The sequence below is a fragment of the Zonotrichia albicollis genome, chromosome 11 (genome assembly GCF_047830755.1).
Source record: "Zonotrichia albicollis isolate bZonAlb1 chromosome 11, bZonAlb1.hap1, whole genome shotgun sequence".
NCBI lineage: Eukaryota > Metazoa > Chordata > Aves > Passeriformes > Passerellidae > Zonotrichia > Zonotrichia albicollis.
The window spans coordinates 12,923,322-12,942,797 of NC_133829.1; the positions used below are offsets into that span (position 1 = coordinate 12,923,322).

General features: G+C 40.9%; 1 protein-coding gene across 1 annotated transcript in view; it reads right to left on the reverse strand.

The window, feature by feature from the left end:
* PRTG (protogenin) overlaps positions 1-19,476 on the reverse strand; it is a 78,184-nt gene that overhangs the window by 14,112 nt on the left and 44,596 nt on the right. The window contains 3 exon segments of the mRNA XM_074549388.1: positions 32-159; positions 1,768-1,954; positions 2,403-2,498. Of these exon segments, the coding sequence (XP_074405489.1) occupies positions 32-159; positions 1,768-1,954; positions 2,403-2,498 (411 nt within the window).

The window sequence follows — 19,476 nt, forward strand, 5'->3', positions numbered from 1 at the left end:
GGACCACAAGGGCCCTCTCCTGGCTCCTTACCTTCAGGGAGGGTAGTGTGATAGACTACAGGACTCCAGGGACTGGAGAGCTGGTCCACGTGCAGTCGAACTGCAAACTCATACATGGTTTTTGGCTCAAGACCTTGAACTAACATGTGAGTCTCTGACCTGGAGAGATGAAGGAATGAAATGTATTAAACAGCAGCAGTTGACTTGAAGATCCCCAAATCAGATGTCTCAGTCACATGAGTAGATTTCCACTGTCAGTTCCACACAGGACAAACCAGTCCAAGTCCAGACACGTGGCACATCCTACCTGGAAGGGCAATTGCAGCAGCCCTGGAGCTCTCAGGAGGATGCTGTATCTGCTGTCAATTGATGGGAGCTCAACTTTTTATAAATGTTGTTTGAACAGCTGATGCACAAAGAGTATTATTGGCTGGATCACCAGCAGGTATCCCAAACTCAGCTCTTTCCACCCTTGTCCATAGGACACTGTGCTTCAGGCTGGAGTTACAAGCTGCAACCAGCCTCACAACTGAAAAGGGACATGGATCTGCTTCCCAGTTCACACACAGAGGCTATACAGGGAACATCCCTTCCACTTATGGCCTCCACACGTCATGTTTAGGGGATGAGCATGAATGCTCCTTACTCACCTGGTAGCAATATTTAGTAATATATTAATTGCAGAATTAATTCTATTAATTACAACATTGCAGTTTACAATTTGATCATAAAGTCAGTTGTAGACATTTCACTTTGATTCTGGGGCAGAGGGAAATCCTTCATATATGCCAGGGTTAATTCTAGATGATAATACCCCATCAAGATTAAATCTCAATTTAAAGTGGTCTTACTCTACAGATATTGCTTTATTAAATCTCATTTAGTATTTTCATCTTCTGTACTGCAGGGGCAGTAACCAGTACTTGCAATAGCCTCATCCAATCCCAAAAAGCAGCACTCATTGCTATGCTCCACATGGCACACTAAGAACTTTACATGGTGATTATACTGTGTCTAATCATTAAGCCGGGAGTTATACAGCAGCAGATGTGTTCTTGGAAGAGAAAACCATGAATATAAGGATGGAAACTATTTATCCTTTAAGACAGCATTTTTCTTATTTAGAGGCTTGAGTAAACTGAAGTTTTGAGGGAGCTACACACATGGATTCATTCCCTCATCAGCCCCACAGCCCCCAGCACGGAGCAGTGTTCTGCTCCCACACCACCTGGGCAGCAACCCAAGGCAGGCTCCCTTCTCTCTTCAGCCATTCTGTGCCTCACACATTGCTCCTCTACAGAGCAAGCAATCCTACTCAGCTTTCCCCTGGCAGGGTGCCACACACTCAGGAAAATGGCATTCCCACAATGAAACGCTCAACCCCTCAAAAATTCTCATTTTTGGTCTTAAAATCAGACACTGGACTAAGTCTCATCTTTGCCCAGACAAGGTATCTATAAAATAGGTATGGTCTTTTGTATAGTTAAAGAAGAAGTTAGAATGAAATTCAACCCAGACAGCTAAAAAGACATTAAACAAAGAGCTAGCCCAATGAGCCAACACAAGGATGGCCAGTAGAGAATGAAGCTGTTCTATGAGTATATCTTAACCCAAGGAACTTAACTAGCAGCCAATGGGCAAAACACAGAGTCCTCTGAGGGAAATAAAAGTTTTGCTAGTGAAAGGAAATGAAAAGAGAGCAGGAAGAGCAGTGAATGAGTGGGCAGGATGTGGAGCTGGCAATGCAGGAGTCCAGGCTGCACTCACGTCTGCAGGTAGAGGACCAGGGAGGCGTTCTGCAGCCCCACGGGGTTGCAGCGCACGGTGTAGTTGATGAGCTGGGCAGAGGTGAAGGCAGGCTTGCCCCAGTGCAGGAAGATGGAGGAGGAGGTGTTGGCTTTGGCATACAGGTGGTGAGGGGGCGGCGGCGGCGGCACCATGCGGTCACGGACAGCTGGTAAAACAAAACAGGAGCAGGAGTGAACAACTGCACTGGGTACAGATGCTGCTCACAGCAGAGGTCTGAGCCCACAGTTTAGATACAAATCTTCACAACCCAGCACTACCCGGTATTTAGACCCAGGAATCTGGTTAAAGCTATTAGAGATCCCTCCTCACCCAATACATGTCCAGTATTATTTCTGCAATCCCACTAGTTTACTCAAAAATGAAATCAAAACTATCAGCAGAGACAAGAGAAAGAGATAAATCTCTCCTAAGATACAGATACATCATGTACACAGGACTCTGTCTCAGCTGCAGTATTTGCCACTGATATGATCTTTCTTGCTTTCTGTTTTACACAGAATTAATTGATTGCTTAAAAGTTAAAAACACAGAGCTGCTGGGACTCTGAAACACCTCAACCCTCAATAAATTCTTCATGCATCTACAACACTTACAGACACATCCTGGAGTGCTGACAGTTTGGTCAGCCTGATAACCCTCTTCCATACTGTTGTATGCCAGCAGCCTTACATGATACTTTCTTCTAGGATCTGCAGAAAAAGCAAAGGAATAATTAAACTCCAGGGAAAAAAAAAAGCCCCAGAAAAAAAAGAGAATATTTGGACTTGTACAGATAGTGAGACAAACTGATACTCCTGAAAGTTTGTTTCAAAACTTGTTTGCTACGAGCAGCAGACTGATGGACAGGCTGAATGCCTGTAAGGCTGTCTTTTTCTCCAGCCCTTCAAATTCCCCCAATTCTTTGCTCAGAAACAGCCAGTTATCTCCCAATGTCTCTTGCAACAGCCTAAAGCAAAGGTTTGTAGCAGAATCAATGGGATTAAGACAAATACCACATTTCTATCTGTAACAAAGCCACACCTTCACAGCTACAGAGCTAGATTTAATAGTACAATTTAAAGATTTGTTAAAACAAACAGCAGGAGGTCCACAGAGACCAACATTTGTTTCTGGATACAGAAGCTGCAAGGAAGCAGGGCAGTCAAAGCAATGGCAGGACAGCACCCAGCAAAGAAATGGGAAATGTTTTGGTTCCAGGCTGCGAAGGAGATAAACTGTGAAACAACAGGGATTGTTAATAATGCTTTGACTAGGAAATTCTGCCTCCATATGTTTTCTTGCAAGCTGGTTCTGGCAGTCCTAGAGGGCCACCATTCCAAGCTGGAAGGATCTCCCCATTCCCTTTCTTTGCCCACATTTTTGGGTGGCCACATTTCAGTTTGCTGCTTCTCTGTTCTGTTGACGACATGCTGGCCTTGATCCAAGTGAAAAATTGCTGCAGAGGAATGAGCTGGGAAGGGCCCTGGAGCTCTCTAAAGGGTGATGGCAAGGGGCACCCACAGGAGGCCGAGTGCAGGCTCCAGGGTGGCTGCTCTGCTTCCTGCAGCTGCTCCCTTGCAACTGCATTTGCAGCCAACCCCTTGCACACAACAGTGATTTGCAGGGTGGCAGCGTTTGCTACCAACTCATATGAGCTAAACTTCACCCCAGGACTAATGCAGGCACTGGGACATTCTCCTCTTCTGATGACATGAACCTATTGCTTTTAATTAGGAGTTTCAGATACTATATATCTGTGCTGATCTTGCTCATGTCTTTTTATTTTGCCCTAAGATACCATAATATTGTCCCTTCTCAAAATAAGCAGGACCACAAAGTCCTGACATTCCTCGACCAGGAATAGGACTGTTGTTTCCATCAGATCGTTGGCTCCCTCTGCAGTCACTGCAGCAGCAACACCATCTGAAGGAAATTATTGGATGCATCTGGAAAGGTGGCAGAGTAAATTCCAAAGAATGCCATTTATAAAATCTTTTAGTATTTATTTTGAAATAGACACTTTTTGTGCTGTTGCTACCCATATCAGCTGTAAATGAGATATCACTAAATAGAGTTAACATCTCTATGTATTTTATTATTTTTTTGAAAGGTTATTTTACCAAAATCCAAAGACAGGGGCAAAAGCAGAAGGGCTCCTGTATTTGGATTATTAGATTTGAAGTATTTCTTTGATGTGTTTGACCTTAATGGTAGAATAGGCAAGAGGAGGCCATTCCCATTTTTTGAAGACTTTCACATCACAAGCAGACAATGTAAATAACAAAATGTAGAAGAAACAAAAGAAAATTAAAAACCATGATTTTTTAAACTAGAGCAAACTTCTGATTTGCTTTGAAGGTTTTTTTAACTTTACAATAGCACTTTTACAACAGAGGACATCAGTTGTTCCTAGGCAACAAATTACAAATCAGAAAAAACAGAGATGGATACAAACACACGGAATAATCTTAAACATGCTATAAAAGAAAATATGGAATTCTAACACTGAAAATTCAGAAAAATAGTAAGATGCTATATGTAAAGAATTACAATCTTTTTTAAAAATTGTAAAAATGCAAGATGAATTTAATAACACTTGGCCCAACCAAAAACATAAATGATAAAAATCTTTCAAAGTTTCAAGTGATTTGAATACACCAAAATCTAGGGTGCCTTGTTGAGGAATATTACAGCCTGCATCTCAGAAAAGCAGAAACACCTTCCCAGGCTCTCAGCCTGCAGTAGGAACACACACATTAGTGTGCAACAAGGATTCAAAAACAAATTAAAGTTAAATCAGAGATCACCAGGACACCTTTGACACCTCAGTGGGACCACTCTCTGGAGGCTGCCATTGCCAAGTGCCCTGTGCCAGCCGAGCTGGGCAGAGCCGGGGCTGGGGCAGGGCCCGGGACAGACAGGGCTGAGCGCCCCGGAGCCCCCGCTGCCCCCCGGCCGCTGCCCCCGCCGCATTTCCGCAGGACACAGCGTGACAGGCCCGGCCATCCATCCATCATCCTGCCCAGCACCTTCAAAAACTCCCTGCCCTTTGAAAGTGCTCACCCAGAACTGATCATCTTCACTGTGAAATGAGGGATGGCCGAGCTCTAGTGCCCTGCTGAGCTGAATGAGGAGCCTGTGAGGTCTGTTTATCCTCACCACATTTTTTTAAACTGAATTCTTCATTAACACTTGATTGAAGAGAAAAGGAAGAATAATAGGATGTGGAAGAAAGGCAAAACAATCTAACTCCCACAAAAAAATTCAAATGTCTTTGAGAAAAACATGTTTTTAAAATCTGACTTTAAGTATCCTTAACACTTTACATGTAGAAGAAGCACAATGTTGAGTGCTATTCTTCTTACTCTTGTGTAACACAAGAACTTTCAAGCAGAATTATCTTTATATAGGAAAACCTTTTTAAAAGTAACATCTCCCACCTAGTCTATACCATCTGAAAACCAGGGTTGTTTCCACTTCATGATATCATGATTTAATTGGCAGGAGGACTAGCTCAAGCCAAAAGCAATGCCAGAATATTTTAGCTGTCACAAATTAGGGCATCTATGGTTAAACCCTTCTGCTGGTTTCTAGACCTGAAATAGCAACTGAGGAGGGAGGAGTACCTTATGCTACAGTCACCTAAAAAGGAGAACAGAAAAGACAGTGTACTGAGCAGCAGTAGAAACTGATGTGAAACTTTCTTCACACAGTACACACATAAGGTAAGGAAAGACCAGAACCAAAACACCACCAAGATGCAGATCCACGTTGGTAGTTCTCTTCATCATGTGACAAACACAGCAACCAAAGCTCTGCCAAAGCCCTGCCTCAGTTCCAACATTTATTTGCTCACTATTTGTTTTATGAGGTGGTGGAAAATATTTTTTGTCTGAAGTAGCCTTTGTTTAGAAGATTTTTTACAATTTTACATTTCATTTTCAGGCTGATGATATGATTTACTGCTCAGTGGCAATCCCAACACACACCTGGCACAAACACTTTGATCTCACAGCTCACCAGCTGGATCAAACACTCCAAGCCAGACACATCCGCAGAGAGAAAACAAACTCGAGGAGCTTTATCTTTAAGCAGCACAGGTATCTTGAGTAGTTTACACATAAATCACTGATAAAAGACTGGGGATAGCATGGCCACCTGGGGACTGACAGTCTGAAATCCAGTGTGTACCATCCATGCACAGGAGGCTTGGAGGGAACAGTCCTGCTCATAGCAGACCCAGAGGAACACATCCCTCCACAGAAAATCACAGCTCTTCAGGAACAGAGCAGGTGCAGGGATTTACTCAGCCTGCTCCACATAAATTCAGCTTGAGCAAAAAAATAACACACCAAGATTTCATCTCTGCATTTTCAAAACTTCTCTAAATAACAGGTAACACTGAATTGTTTCAATTAATTCTCTTACAATTGCCAGCATTTGTGTAGAGCTTGAAGGTTTGTTCCCAGTCCTAAGGTGAACAGGAACAATTTTGTGGCCTATTTACCAACTGGCAGAATTTTTTCAAGTTAATTTGTTTCTGTTAAGTATCATTTGGGGGGTTTTGTGCTGTTGATATTAGATTGTGTGAAAATTGTCACAGCACCCAGAGGTCTTTAATAGGTATTTATATTGTTATTACTTAAATCAGCTGGTAGAAAGGACAAAAAATCTACACTGTACAACTCAGGGGGTTGGCAGTGATGCTGACAGTAACACACTAAAGCTAATTCATATATTTTATCACAGGAGTGCCTCTGGAACACACAGAGATTGACTTAAAAGACATCACAGAATGGATGTGATAAGTTGGAGTAGTTTCACACAAGGGATCTGCTGCACACACCTTTTTTGTGTAACCAAAACCTATCAGCATTAAGAACACATGAATAACACTTCCATCAGAGGCACAAATTTTGCTTCTGGCAACATTATTCCTATAAAATAAGAGTAGGAAAAACTATCTTATGTGTACAGTTTATGCCTTATTTTCATTACTTCAAATATCAAAATAAATACTGTCCCAAAAATCACTGGCTTGCAATTTATGTTGGCTCAGCCTCATCTTCCTATAGCAGTTCTTTTAGGTAGGTCACTGCTCCCTGGTGATATTCCTCTGGATATCACTTTTAAACCCCAAATCCTGTCATTCATTCCTCCATAAACATTTGCAGTGAGTCCTGCAGATCCAGCCTGGCAGGTCTTTCAGCACAGGGACACATGGGGGAGCCTTGCCCTCATTTTGTGAGTCTGTGAATGGGTTCCACACCTCAGAGTCAAACTAGAGTAAAGTTAAATACTGCAAGTATGAGCAAAAAAATTAAGTTGAACTATCACTTAAAACACGGATTGTAACTTGGAAAAACTTAAAAATTTACAGTAGCTAAATTTCAGTAAGAATTCAGATGACAATGATTTATTGGTGTGTTTCACTGTCTTACTCCATCCCTGATCTATAATCTTAGAGATTATATTTAGCTTGTCAGAAAGCAGACAGGAAGGTCACAGCAGACAAAGATTCTTCAATAAAAATTCTACAGTGCACTCAGATGTTCCAACCTGGTTTGGTGACAACTCATTTCATTTCTCAGCAAGGAGGGATAACCACAGCTGTTTATCTGTCTGGATGTGAGAAACAGAGAAACTGCAAAAACATCACCAAGAATTGAGACTTATTAGCAGTTCTGTTGCTCTACACTTCATTGGAACATCTACATTTTATTGCACCAGCATGAAATTATTCAGTATTTTTTACTCCTGCAATCAGCCTTGCTTCTATGTAAATCTTCTATTTCTCTTTCAGGAAGGGGAAAACTTGCAACTACAAAACAGCTGCCAGTCAGAAATATTCATATTCAGATACTCCCATTTTCTTTTCCAACACTTCAGTGCAGATTCAGCATTCAGAGCCTAGTTTTGAAAGCCTGGGATAGTATAAATGCTCTAGTAAATACGGACACAGTGGCAGGCAGAAGCACCTCGAGGTTCTCTGCCTTGAAGCCATTCCCAAGGGATAAAGGTGGCCTGGGGAGGGGAGGGCTCTCTCCATCTGGCAGAGTTATAGCTCACAGCAGCCAGGTGGGGTCCTCATGCACCTCCGATGGACACAGCTGGAAAAACGGGAGGCACCAAAGACTAAATGTCTGTATTTGCACTTAAGGCACTAAAACCAGAAACGTGCTTCTAATCACTTTGCAGCTGGTGAAGCACTTTATAATGCAGCTTCCTCATTCTTCAATTATCAAGATTGCACAGATCAAAGTCTTAGAAAAAGTTACTGAGAAAAATAGTCACTTCCACATTCACAGGAATAAAAATTCCATTTTCAATATTGTATTACATTATTAAAACTCTCTAAGACTAAAGCAGCACGACACTAACACACAGCCAATGAAAAATCCTAATCAAGGTATAGTTCCATCCTCCCTTCTCAAAAGAACACAGAGAAATACAAATGTCCTGATTACATATTAACATTATCTTCAAATCAGTTTATTCCATTCAGATTTTGACAATTTGTTTTCATACAATTCTCCTGTCCTGGGTAAATTTACAGCATTAAAGATGAGTATAAAACCTGTAACAGCAGGTTTTTATGTATTGTACACACAGGCACACTCTGGGTAACTGCTCATTCAGCTGAAGCTTAGATTGAATACAAAATCAGGAGTCCCAAACCAAATGTGCTAAAAAGTGTTTGCTGATATGAACACAGCCAAAGTTTTGGCTTTTTGGCAAATGCTTCAGAGAAAGCATCTGTTTACAGGCTACTTAGCCAAGGTTACAAGAGAGTGTAATATTGCAGCCCCTAAAAGCCCTGTCATTGTTTCTTTCAGCTGCTGCATGTTTGTGAAGCTCTGAAGGCCTTGAAAGGAGCCAGAGCAGAGCCAACAGGTCAGGGCTAGATAAAATTAAGAAAGAATCCGAGGTCAGACCATGAAAGAACTTCTTTTTTTTTTCCACCCCTCCAGAACAGTGAGTCCACCTCTAGCAGCCTTTCATTCAGTCCTGATAAGAAGAGACAGCACCCCACAATCTGGATTTCAGACATTTTAAGTCCTCTTTGCAGGGAGGAAAAGATAGGGAAGATGAAAGAAAATGGACATTTTACTATCATTCACTGTTGAAACACACTTTCATGCCTGTTTTGGACATCCTTGTTCTCAACAATTTAAAAGGAAAATATGGATAGAAATTAAACTACTGGGTGCTCTTGTTTATAAAATAACTTGTACAGCAGTAAATTTCTAGGGGGAAAAAAAAAGGTTTGGTGTCTTGATGTTTTAAGCAGAGTTCAGTGACTAAAAACCTAGACACAACTTCTTAAGCTACAGCCAGTATGGCAATTCTAACAGTTAAGGAAGGAGGTAAGAAAATATTTCAACTTCATTCTAGCTTGCATACAACATTTAAAATAATACTTTTTTCCTTTCAGTTAGAAGTATCAAACCCACAGTAGACTGAAAAAATAGTTGTTCTAAGGAGAGAACTTCTGTGTCCAAATGTCCATTTTTAATTTAATCTTTTGTGCTGCTGGATTTTTTGTGTAACCTACAGGTCCATTGTTGGGCAGTGGTCTGGCTGGAGAGCTCATTGGTCTGGTTTGCCAGGGTGACTGTGCAGCCCCCAAGCCCAGCCCTTCAACACAATAAACTCCAGATAATTATTCAAAGGAGAGGCCAGCAGCATGGGCTGCTCTGACACGGGGTCGCGGCCTCTGACACCGAATCTGGGGCTCGCCAAAGTCTGCTCCAAGCAACAGAGGTCCAGGGGAATTATTAAGGGGGAAGGGTGGGAAAGGAAGAGCACTGAGAAATACTATCCTTAAAAATGTACTTTTGAAGCAAAGTAATGTAAATACAGCAGAAACTTATTAGGAAAATAAGCAAATACATTTCAAATGTAGCAGAGGAAAAGGACGGAGAGAAGCACATCAAGCCAAACACAGACACAGAGCTGGGAGGCAGGAGGGTGATACAGACTCAGTCTGTTCTTCTCCAAAGCAGGAGCAGGTATTCCCTCTCAAATTTCCAGTACTGGATTTTATTGCACTTTTCTAAAAAATGCCCTTTTACCTTATTTATACATATCATTAAACAATTAAACACAGTTAAGCAACCATATTCTATCACACTTTTTAAAACTTGTTGAAGCTCTGCATATGCAATTTCTAAGCATTATTACTGGCTTCAAATAATATTTAATTTCTTTTATTTTAAATGAGTTGGAATTGCAATTGGTTGCACAACTGAATTGATCAAATTTTAAATAACAACATTTTAATATCACATTAAGTAGTTTGATAGTTACAAATTTGATAATTTGTAATAGTAATAGGTACCATAGGTAAATGACATATAAAATATTGGTAATTTGTAAGTATCAAATAGGTAATTTAATAGTTACAAATTGCCAACATTTTATGTCATGACTTCTTTTTCAATTTAAAGGTAACTTTAAACATTCACATAGAACAAGGACTGTCTGTGATACTCTTGTTTTCCTTTGCAAACCAAATAACTGAAGCAGAAGCGAAGCAATTTGTTCTTTGTACAAAATTGTTAAAGTTTATTTTGGTAGAAACTGGAACATATGACACATGTGAATTGATCCAGCTAAACAGTCTGGCTTTCCAGGGCTTTGGATGGCTCTGGCTTATTTGTCTAAATCTGAAAAGGGTCTGTATCCCTTTTGTAGCTTTGTGCTGTCCCCTCCGAGGGCCCCAGGACAAACAACACCTCACACCCCCTTGCAGTAAAAACATCACCTCTCCTCCTGCCCACCAGCAGCAACAGCAGCTTCATCACAAACTGCTGGGGGAGGGCTGGCAGGGCAGGATGAGCTCCCAGCACACAGAATTTCAGCCTCTGGGGCCCACAGAAATAAGAACTATCTAAAGTTGTTTAATCTTTTTAAAATAAGTGAAGCAAATCTCAAGGATTTTAAGTTTTCCCGATTTCCTCATGGGTGTAGGACATTCCCACCGTGCCTGCAAGGTCTTGCTATCAGTCCCTGTGCTCCTCCTGCATTTCAGAGAACTGTTCAATTGCAAAAAGCTCTCTTCCAATATTATTCTAACAATGCTCTCTAAACCAGCAGACACCCTTATGTTAACTAGCCTGGCTCACCGTTTTCAAAGTGAGCCCTCAAAAGCTAACTTGAAAGCAATACCAGAGGCCTGGACAAACACCTAATTTTGATCTTTTGTGCTCTTCTTTTCTTCTAAGAGACCTTTTCTTTTGTTGCTGCCCAGTGGAAAGCACATAGCTCATTGGTCCTGCTTTGAAAGATGAGAGCACTGCCCCTGAGTCCACCCCTCGGAGCACAATCACTTTAATGGAATTATGTAGAGAGGCCATCTCTGCAGGAAGAAAGGAGGAGAGGGGGAGGGAGAGTGTCCGAAGGAGCCAGCAGAGCTGTAATTACCCAGTTACTAACACACACATGTCCACTGAGAATTCATGCAGTGATCCAAACAGGATGTGCCACCCCACACAACAGGTTCCCTTACACACAGCAGTGAGCCCTGCACAAGTGACAGAACATTGAATCAAACATTACTGCAGTGGCTCAGGAAAAGGGGAAAGGAACAACCCACACAGAAATGCTGCTACAAAACAGGAGCATGCTATAAAAGGTCTTTTCTGTAAGATACAAGAGGCTGAAAAGATGATCTCCCCAGTAGAGACTGACATTTCTGGGTTGCAGATAAAAAGAATGTTTAGACAATTTGCCTGGCCTTCATGCTAAGAGGAATGCTTCCAGAATATACACCTAAACACAATTCAACAAGCACTTTACCAAAATTGGTTTAACATTTGTTTAGGTACCAAGATCTATCATACATATGCACTGACTGCCTGACATCCAGCATCACCTTACAAACAACACATTTGCACACAATGACAAAGGCAATCTGTTCACAGCGCCCAAACTTCCCCCTGGAGCTATGATATAAATTTCCTTTCAGAACCAACATTTTCTGCTGGTCTGTCATGGACTCCCCGTGCCATTTTGACCCTTTTGTGCAGCAAAATGAAAACACTATCTATCATTACTTGCACCACAGTGACTTTGTAGGAGGTGCACGGTTTCATTGCAAAAACATCTGTGGCCTGGTGACTCAGATCTCAGGCTTTAAGGTCTGTGCTGTTGCAAGCATGACTGCAAGATGCAAAAGTTTCAGGCAGGGCAACTAAAAATCAGTCTGGCTCTTTCCTCCTTCAGAGGGTAACAAGGAACTGCACTAAAACACTTGTTAGGTGCCAAACAAGTCCATCCTGACAGCAAAACAAACAAGATACATGCGAGGGGAAACCACCACTGTATTTTTCTTAAGGCAAATTTTGGCTGCATGGGCTCTATCCAGCTGCATCTACAATCAGGGCCCAGCCTTCAGCAGGATGCTCTGTTATTGCAGGTGTCACTGCTCTGCTCACACAGGGCTCCCTCCCACTGCAGGGACACCAGGCAGCCAAGGGGCACTGCAGGACAGACAGACACCCACCTGCATGTGCCCATGGGCTGGGGGCACACACAGTTCTGTGGGCACTGAGCTATTATCATACAGACTGTCTGCACACGTAAATATAGCAGCCTCCTAAGGAAGATCAAAATTTGGCACTCACTGGTTGAATACAGGAGAAGGGGAGCAAACTAACCCAGACAGCTGACAAATTTTATAGTGAAATTGTTAAACTGGCCCATTTGTCATGAGCTGCCAGCTAAACTCATAAATTTACTGCTAATATTACAACCCTCATACTTAATTTGCTGAAGTTAAATTAGAGGCATTAAAAAAACCCCACAACTACAAAAGGGGTGGCATTGAGCTTTCTCTATTACAGTACTTTTAATATAAATTAGTCATTGAAAATCCATCATATAATGCTAAATATTTTCAAATTACACGTTAGTAAACCAGGAAGCAGGGAAGACAGCTAACAGTACTTGTCAAGAGTTCATCTCAAATGCCTTAGCTCAGCATGCAGTTCCACCTGAAGTGTGATGGCCTGAGGACACAGGGCTCTGTTTCCTCAGCTGTGAAATGCATTGCAGGATCTCTCCCATAAATGAACATGTCTGTTACTTTTTCCTCTCTATCTTCTTAGAGCCCTCATTCCCTTCAGTGTCTCTGACTGGTTGCATATCTTTGACATTTAGGAAGGGTATTAATTTTAATTACATTTAGATTATGCTGAACCACCTCCCTAATAGTCTGGCACAGCAGTGTTATTTCTACCCTTTACATTTTCATACAGCACATCCCAAACTTCTAAAACATGCCCTAAAGAAAACTTCCAGTTGTAATGACAATAGAAATATCCAGGACCCTATTACATCCTTGGCTCTAATATTCACCACTGTTACATCCCATGGCACACTGGCAGAAGCTATTCATAATGAGTTTTGTGCCATGAATTTGCACTGAAACATTTATTAAAAGAACACAGTAAGTGACAGCTTGTCACCAGGCAATGAAGGCTGATATAATACATACTTACACTCATTTTTGAGTGCTTTCAGCATGCTGAAAATACCCATCTAGAAGGCCAGGACAACCTGTTTCTCTGTAAAAATTATAACTTTTCATCTCCACATTGATTCTTCCCAAAACAGTATTTCAATGACATCTTGTGTTCATCTCTTTCCAGGCCAAGACTCTGCTTTCTAAGATAATTTATCAGAAGGATTACTGAGTCTATATTTGTGGCAGCAGCTGTGCAAGTTAATGATGTTGTTGCCTTTAGTTAAATAGATGTTAATGGTTTATTTGAAGACTATTTAATTAACACCAAGTTTCTGAAACACCAACTCTTGAAAGCACCAAAGACAAATCTTGCAGGTGGTGTAAAAGAGGTCAACATGTGCAATCTGAATTTGGACCTAATACTCTCAGATGCTCAAATCCTTTAGTCAGTGAACTGTGGCCTGAGTACCCTTCCACTAAGATGTTTAATGGCCACACAAAGAAGAATCTAAACAAGAAGAGTAGCCTGAAAGATTTCAGGCTTCCTCAAACTTTTGAAAATCTTTTGCTCTTCTGGCTGACAACGCAGTTTCTACTATTTATTTTACACTTTGTGGTATTTCATAAAGACAAAAGTAGATCTTTCCCCACATGGAAATGGGTTACAACATTACATGTTTTTAATGTGGATAGTATTTACTACAGGTATAAACTATCGTACTTTAAAGGACAACAATAATAACATGGGAAAGAAAGTACACTCTGCAGAAACTGCAGCAGAATTTTAATGATTGTGTCCTTTTCTTCTAGAAAGTTTCTTATATCTGTATTTTCCATAATTATATACATGGGAATTTGTTCTGGTTTAAATTTTTCCTTCAAAATGTTTAACTTTTCTTTTTAATACACAAAATTGGTTTTTGTCGGAAGCAATGCTACTGTTGTCCAGATGTTTGACCACAGACAAGTTACAATGTAAATCTTCTGCCTTACCTACTGTATTATTTAATAGCTTTGTGAAGAACAAGCATTTAATACCTGTCAAACATTGTATTAACAAACTGAAAGGTAAAGAGAAAACGAGTAGGATACAATTAATAATGAAAGTTATTTTTGTTAACTTTTCTAATGCATTCAAGATTTAAATTCAACCTATATCAATATCTTGATTGAAAAAAGGAGAAGAAAATTATCTTGATGTAATCCCTCTGCATATGAAGTTTATACAACACTTAGGAAGTGGAAAGCAGTCTGACTGATTGATTGCTTAAGTAAAATAAACACACAGCTACTTAACTCTTAGCTAGCTATCTCCCTCTGCACAACTGAAAGGCTTTCCCATCATCAACTCAGCTTTACAAAAGCTCTGTTGAGCCTGCAGCTTGATGAGCATTTTAAAGCAGCATTAGCTGTGCTGCTGCTGAAAGAAGCCAGCCTGCTCCCCTCAGCCTCCAGCACTCCCTGCTCCTTCCTCTGCCACTTCCCACCCATCCTGTGCCCCAACACAAGAGTCACAAGTGTGCAAGCACAGAGAGCAGCAGCACCAATTCGGAGTACACAAGAAATGTGGGGTGATTTCTTCCAAAAGTGCCCCCTTTTGCTACTTTATTGTGCTCTGAGCTGCACTTGGATGAATTCTGAGAGCTGAAGAAGGTCCCAAGGCAGCAGAGGGAGCCCTGGCAGCTGCTCAGGACTCAGCACAGCCACTACGAGTCTGCTTTGTTTTATCCAGCCTGGTGAAACTGTGACCCTCAAACCTACCCAAAAAACTCCACTGATCCCAGAGCTATGAGTTTATTAACAAAAGACGTTTCCCTCAAGGGGGAGCTGTTATCTAATAGACTGAATGCAAAGCTGGACACACACAGCTCAGTTCAGACTGCAGGGATAGCATTGTCACACTCAGCTTAAAACATCAGTACCAGAGCAGTCCATGAAAAGGGCCCTTCTCTCCCTTGTGTTCCAGGTGCCCCATGTGCACCATGGGACAGTGAACACTCACCCAACTGTGAAACTCATGGGAATGCTGCCAAACTGCTAGAAGGGCACAGCATGTGTTCTCAGCACAGATGAACATCTGTTATTAGCAAAGTGGAAATAAGAATAACTGCCTAAGGTGGATGCTGCAGGCAGAGCTGCCCTGCACAGGGGCACAGGAGACAGCACAGGCTCTCTCAGGTGTCACTGGCAGGCTCCTCTAGGCTCCAGCAAGGGGGTTAGATGACCAGATCTTCCAGCAGGGAGGCTCAAGGGAAGAGGGAGGTGCAGGCACTGCTGGGTCAGCTGGAGAGCCTGCTCTCATGCCTGCACTCAATCTGCACTCTGAGCAGCTCACTTTGCTGTCCTGGACTGTGCTTGGTGCTCTCCTGCAGGTGCTTGATTGGTTTGGAAGCAAGATCTGGCTGTCAGTTGTGAAGGAGAGGGATGAAGATCCCTGCCTGACAGTGATATCAAACACAGCCCATGCGTGCCTGCCCACTCTGCCTGGATAGCACACAGACTCTATACATCCCAGCCACCTCTGAGAAAAGTTCTCCAGCACAAACAACTCGTAGGGAGGTGCTACAGATGGAGATTTCTAAGGCAAGTGATTGTCACCAGGGCAACAAGGGCTGATGGGAAACTGTGAGAGATTAAATAAAGGCAGGTGAGAAGCTGTAAGAAGGCAGCCAAGATATGAAGAGAGAAAAAAGGCCAAATTAGGCCATTAGAAATTATCATGGAAATAACAATGAATACAAGGTACTAACACAGTGAGAGGTATGCTTGTGATAGAGAAATCCTGGGCTAGACTAAGACAAAGAAGAGCAAAGATATCCTATTTTTCTCCCAACAGCATCTATATACAAATGCAAATATAGACACACTGAGCTGGGTAGCAGGCTGTGAGCACAGCACTCCCTGCACCTTGAACATACAAGGGAGAAAGTTGGTAAATGGACTTAAGGCACAGTAGTGTAACATCTACCCATCTATGTCTCTCTGCTCCCACATACACCATCCTACCTACCATCCCAAACCGTCTCCAGTTCAACTACCTTTTAAAAAATCCACATTTTTAGGGTGTATGTGCATACAGGATTCTGTATACTCCTCCTTTGTCTGAGTACACAAAAGTGTCAGTTGTACGAAAACCCCCAGCATGCACAACTGGATGCCATCAGAGACAGGAAACTCAAATCTTTCACAGATCTACCAAAGAGGATCAGAATGACTTCCCTGTCCTGGTTTCTACAAGCACATGCAGCAACAAGTGTTTTTGTTCTGAATGATAACCAGTTTGAACAGGGGTACAATATTCGGCTATGATAAAGGTAAAAAACCACCATGAAAGTGAGTATCAATGTTGAAATACACTCTTTATGCAAATCTTACTTATACTAAACATTTTTTCCTAGATTAGAAACAAAAACCAAAAAATCCAAAACAAAAAACCCCTAAAAAAAAAAAAACAACCCCACTAACCAACCAAAAAAAAAAAAAAAACCAAAACCCAAACTCCACCAAAAAACTCAAAAACAAAGAAATCAAAAAAAAATTCTTAAAGTCCTAGGTTTGGAAGAGACATTTTAGAGCAAGAGGGGCTTCTTCCAACACAAGATTCTTTTTTTCCCTGCTTCCTGCATCCCCCTCTTCATTTGCCACAGAAGTGTGACTGCAGGAAGCCTGAAAAAAACAAACGTGCACTTTTCCACATTGCATCTTTTCCCAAAATTGAAAAAATGCTTCTGTTAGCAATAATGCCTTCATGGCAAATATATAACCAAGGTGTTACTGAAGACAGGGAAGCTACCAGAAGACATTTCAGCTTAGCTTTAGAAGTGTGTTTACTTATCACTAACACAGAAATTACAAAGATCCCCTATTCTTACCTTTCCCATACAACTACATCTAGTAACATGACCCAAAAGAAAAGTTAATGAAGAAAAAGCTTCAGGATTAATTAAATTAACATTTGGATCACAACATCTGGATTGTTGTTTAACAACGGAAGAAAATAATAAATAAAAAAGGAAAAAAATTAAGAAATGTAACTAGCTCTGTACAGCAAATGTTTTCTTCTGTCCACTCTGAAGTCTCTTTCATGTGCTAATGGTGGCATTTTTTTAAACTCTTCCCCTTTGACTTACTCAGACCTTTAAGGACCTCACACATCTAATGGTTCCTCACATTCACCAAGAACAATCAAGAGAGGTCTGGGGGTTGACATGCAGTATGATTAATGGACAATGTTGATTTAATTTCCTATAACAGGAGTTTTCTCTAAGCTTTCTCTAAGGAGCAGTTTCTTTGCAATCCAGGACTTAAGTATTTTACTAATGAAGTCCAATAAATAGCAAATTAAATAATGCTGTCTCCCAGAGACAAATCCTCTCATTCCAGGAAAAAAAAGGAGGGGAAAAAAACCACCCACCATATTTAAAGTTCTGTTTAAATCTAAAAAGGATTGTACAGCAGGAATGTACATAGTAGTTCACATTTCTGGGGTTCTTTTGTTTGGTTTATTTTGTTGTTTTGTTTAACAAACTTTATCACTTATCTGGCCATTCCTGCCATCATTATCTGCTTGCAAATTTTTAGCTTTAAACGGGGGTTATACATTTAACTTAATTTCCAGTTTCAAGAAATTAAGTCTTTATTTAGTGGTCACTTTTACTTTACAGCTATCAAAATGTACTTATTACATCTTCATTGTAATACCTAAAAACATTTTGGTGGTTCTTAATTTAAAGTTATTTACTACTTTCTTATTGTAAGGAGTGATCAATATGTCCTTTCATTAAGCAAATTTTAACCTTCAGCTCCAGCAAATGAACAATGCAACATTATTTGCATGCATCCTAACTGTTACTCAATCAACATGACACAATCTCCCAGCTGAATTCCCACACAGGTTTAGCTCTAAACGCTGGAATTCCTACCCCAGGACCACAGAGCAGCAGAGAGCATTTCCTGCAAGATTCTAATCACTTTCCCACCGTGGAAAAGTTTACCTTTAAATACCCTGAGGACAACGCATTTTGTTTCACTGCAGGCTGGCAAGTTATTTTGCCAGAGTGCAAAAAATCTTCTCCTCCTACTTTGAAGCACCCTTGATTCCAGTTCTTTGAGTTATTACACAATTAATCTGATCCCCTGGGAAAAATGTGTGCAATTCAGTTATGGGTTGATAAACAGGCCAAAGTCTCAAAAATCGGCAAAAGCCCTCCATGCTGCTGGAGTGGGCCCATGGAACACGATTGCTCCTGTTGCCTTAGCAAAGCCCTTATCTTTACATTATTACCTTTAACATTGCCACAAGGCATTGTCCCAGGCAGTGACACTTCCCACTCCTGACAGCTCACAGGATCCCTCTAGAGCAGGGCTTAACTTGTCTTAGCACTCCTCATTTTGATTTTAAGGACAGTACGCTCAATGTTTATTCTGCACTGAGGATCTACTCCCTTGCCATGTGCTTCCCCCTCAAAGAGCCACTAACTTGGGAAGCTGCCAAGGCATGTTCAGATGAGGCTATCATGGCTATGTGCCCAGATAACTGAGGTCAAACTGGACCACAGCATGTTCCAGAAGGTTTCATAAAAATATGTTAGACATAAAAATCCTTCCAAAACACAAATCCTTCCTACCTACCTCTTCATGAAAGCTTTTAAATAAGAGAGAAAGAATGCATCTTTCTGACCCAAGATTAGGTGCTTATCATTCTGACAAATTATTACATTTCCACGAGTTTTAGAGTTTTTACTCAACGTTCCATGAGTCTGTTGTTGAGTAAAAGAAAGCCCAGGGATTCCTCTTCATAAGGGTCTGTCATAAATAGCATTTTAATCAACACCAAAACAAGTTATGCTGCTAATGCAGATGTTACAAATGTCAGTATTCCAGTGCAGTTGATTACTGACTAAATTGGTAACCTAGATGTTGATGATGTAATTTAAAATTGGCAAAGACATTAAAAATTAATTAAAGCTTTCCACTAGAAATGAACTGTATGAGAATAACATTTACTTTCAAAAAAACAAAAATATGGGCAGAAGTAACTGTGATGTGGTTTAGAAAAACACATAAATCCAATTTCTTTAATAGAGGTAAATTTAAATTCTGACAGAAAACATAGAGGACAAAGCAATCTTTTTAAGAACAGAAATTAAAGTGAAAATATGCAATAATGATACAGATCTGCAATATTGCACAACGCAAAACAAATAATGGCAGAACTG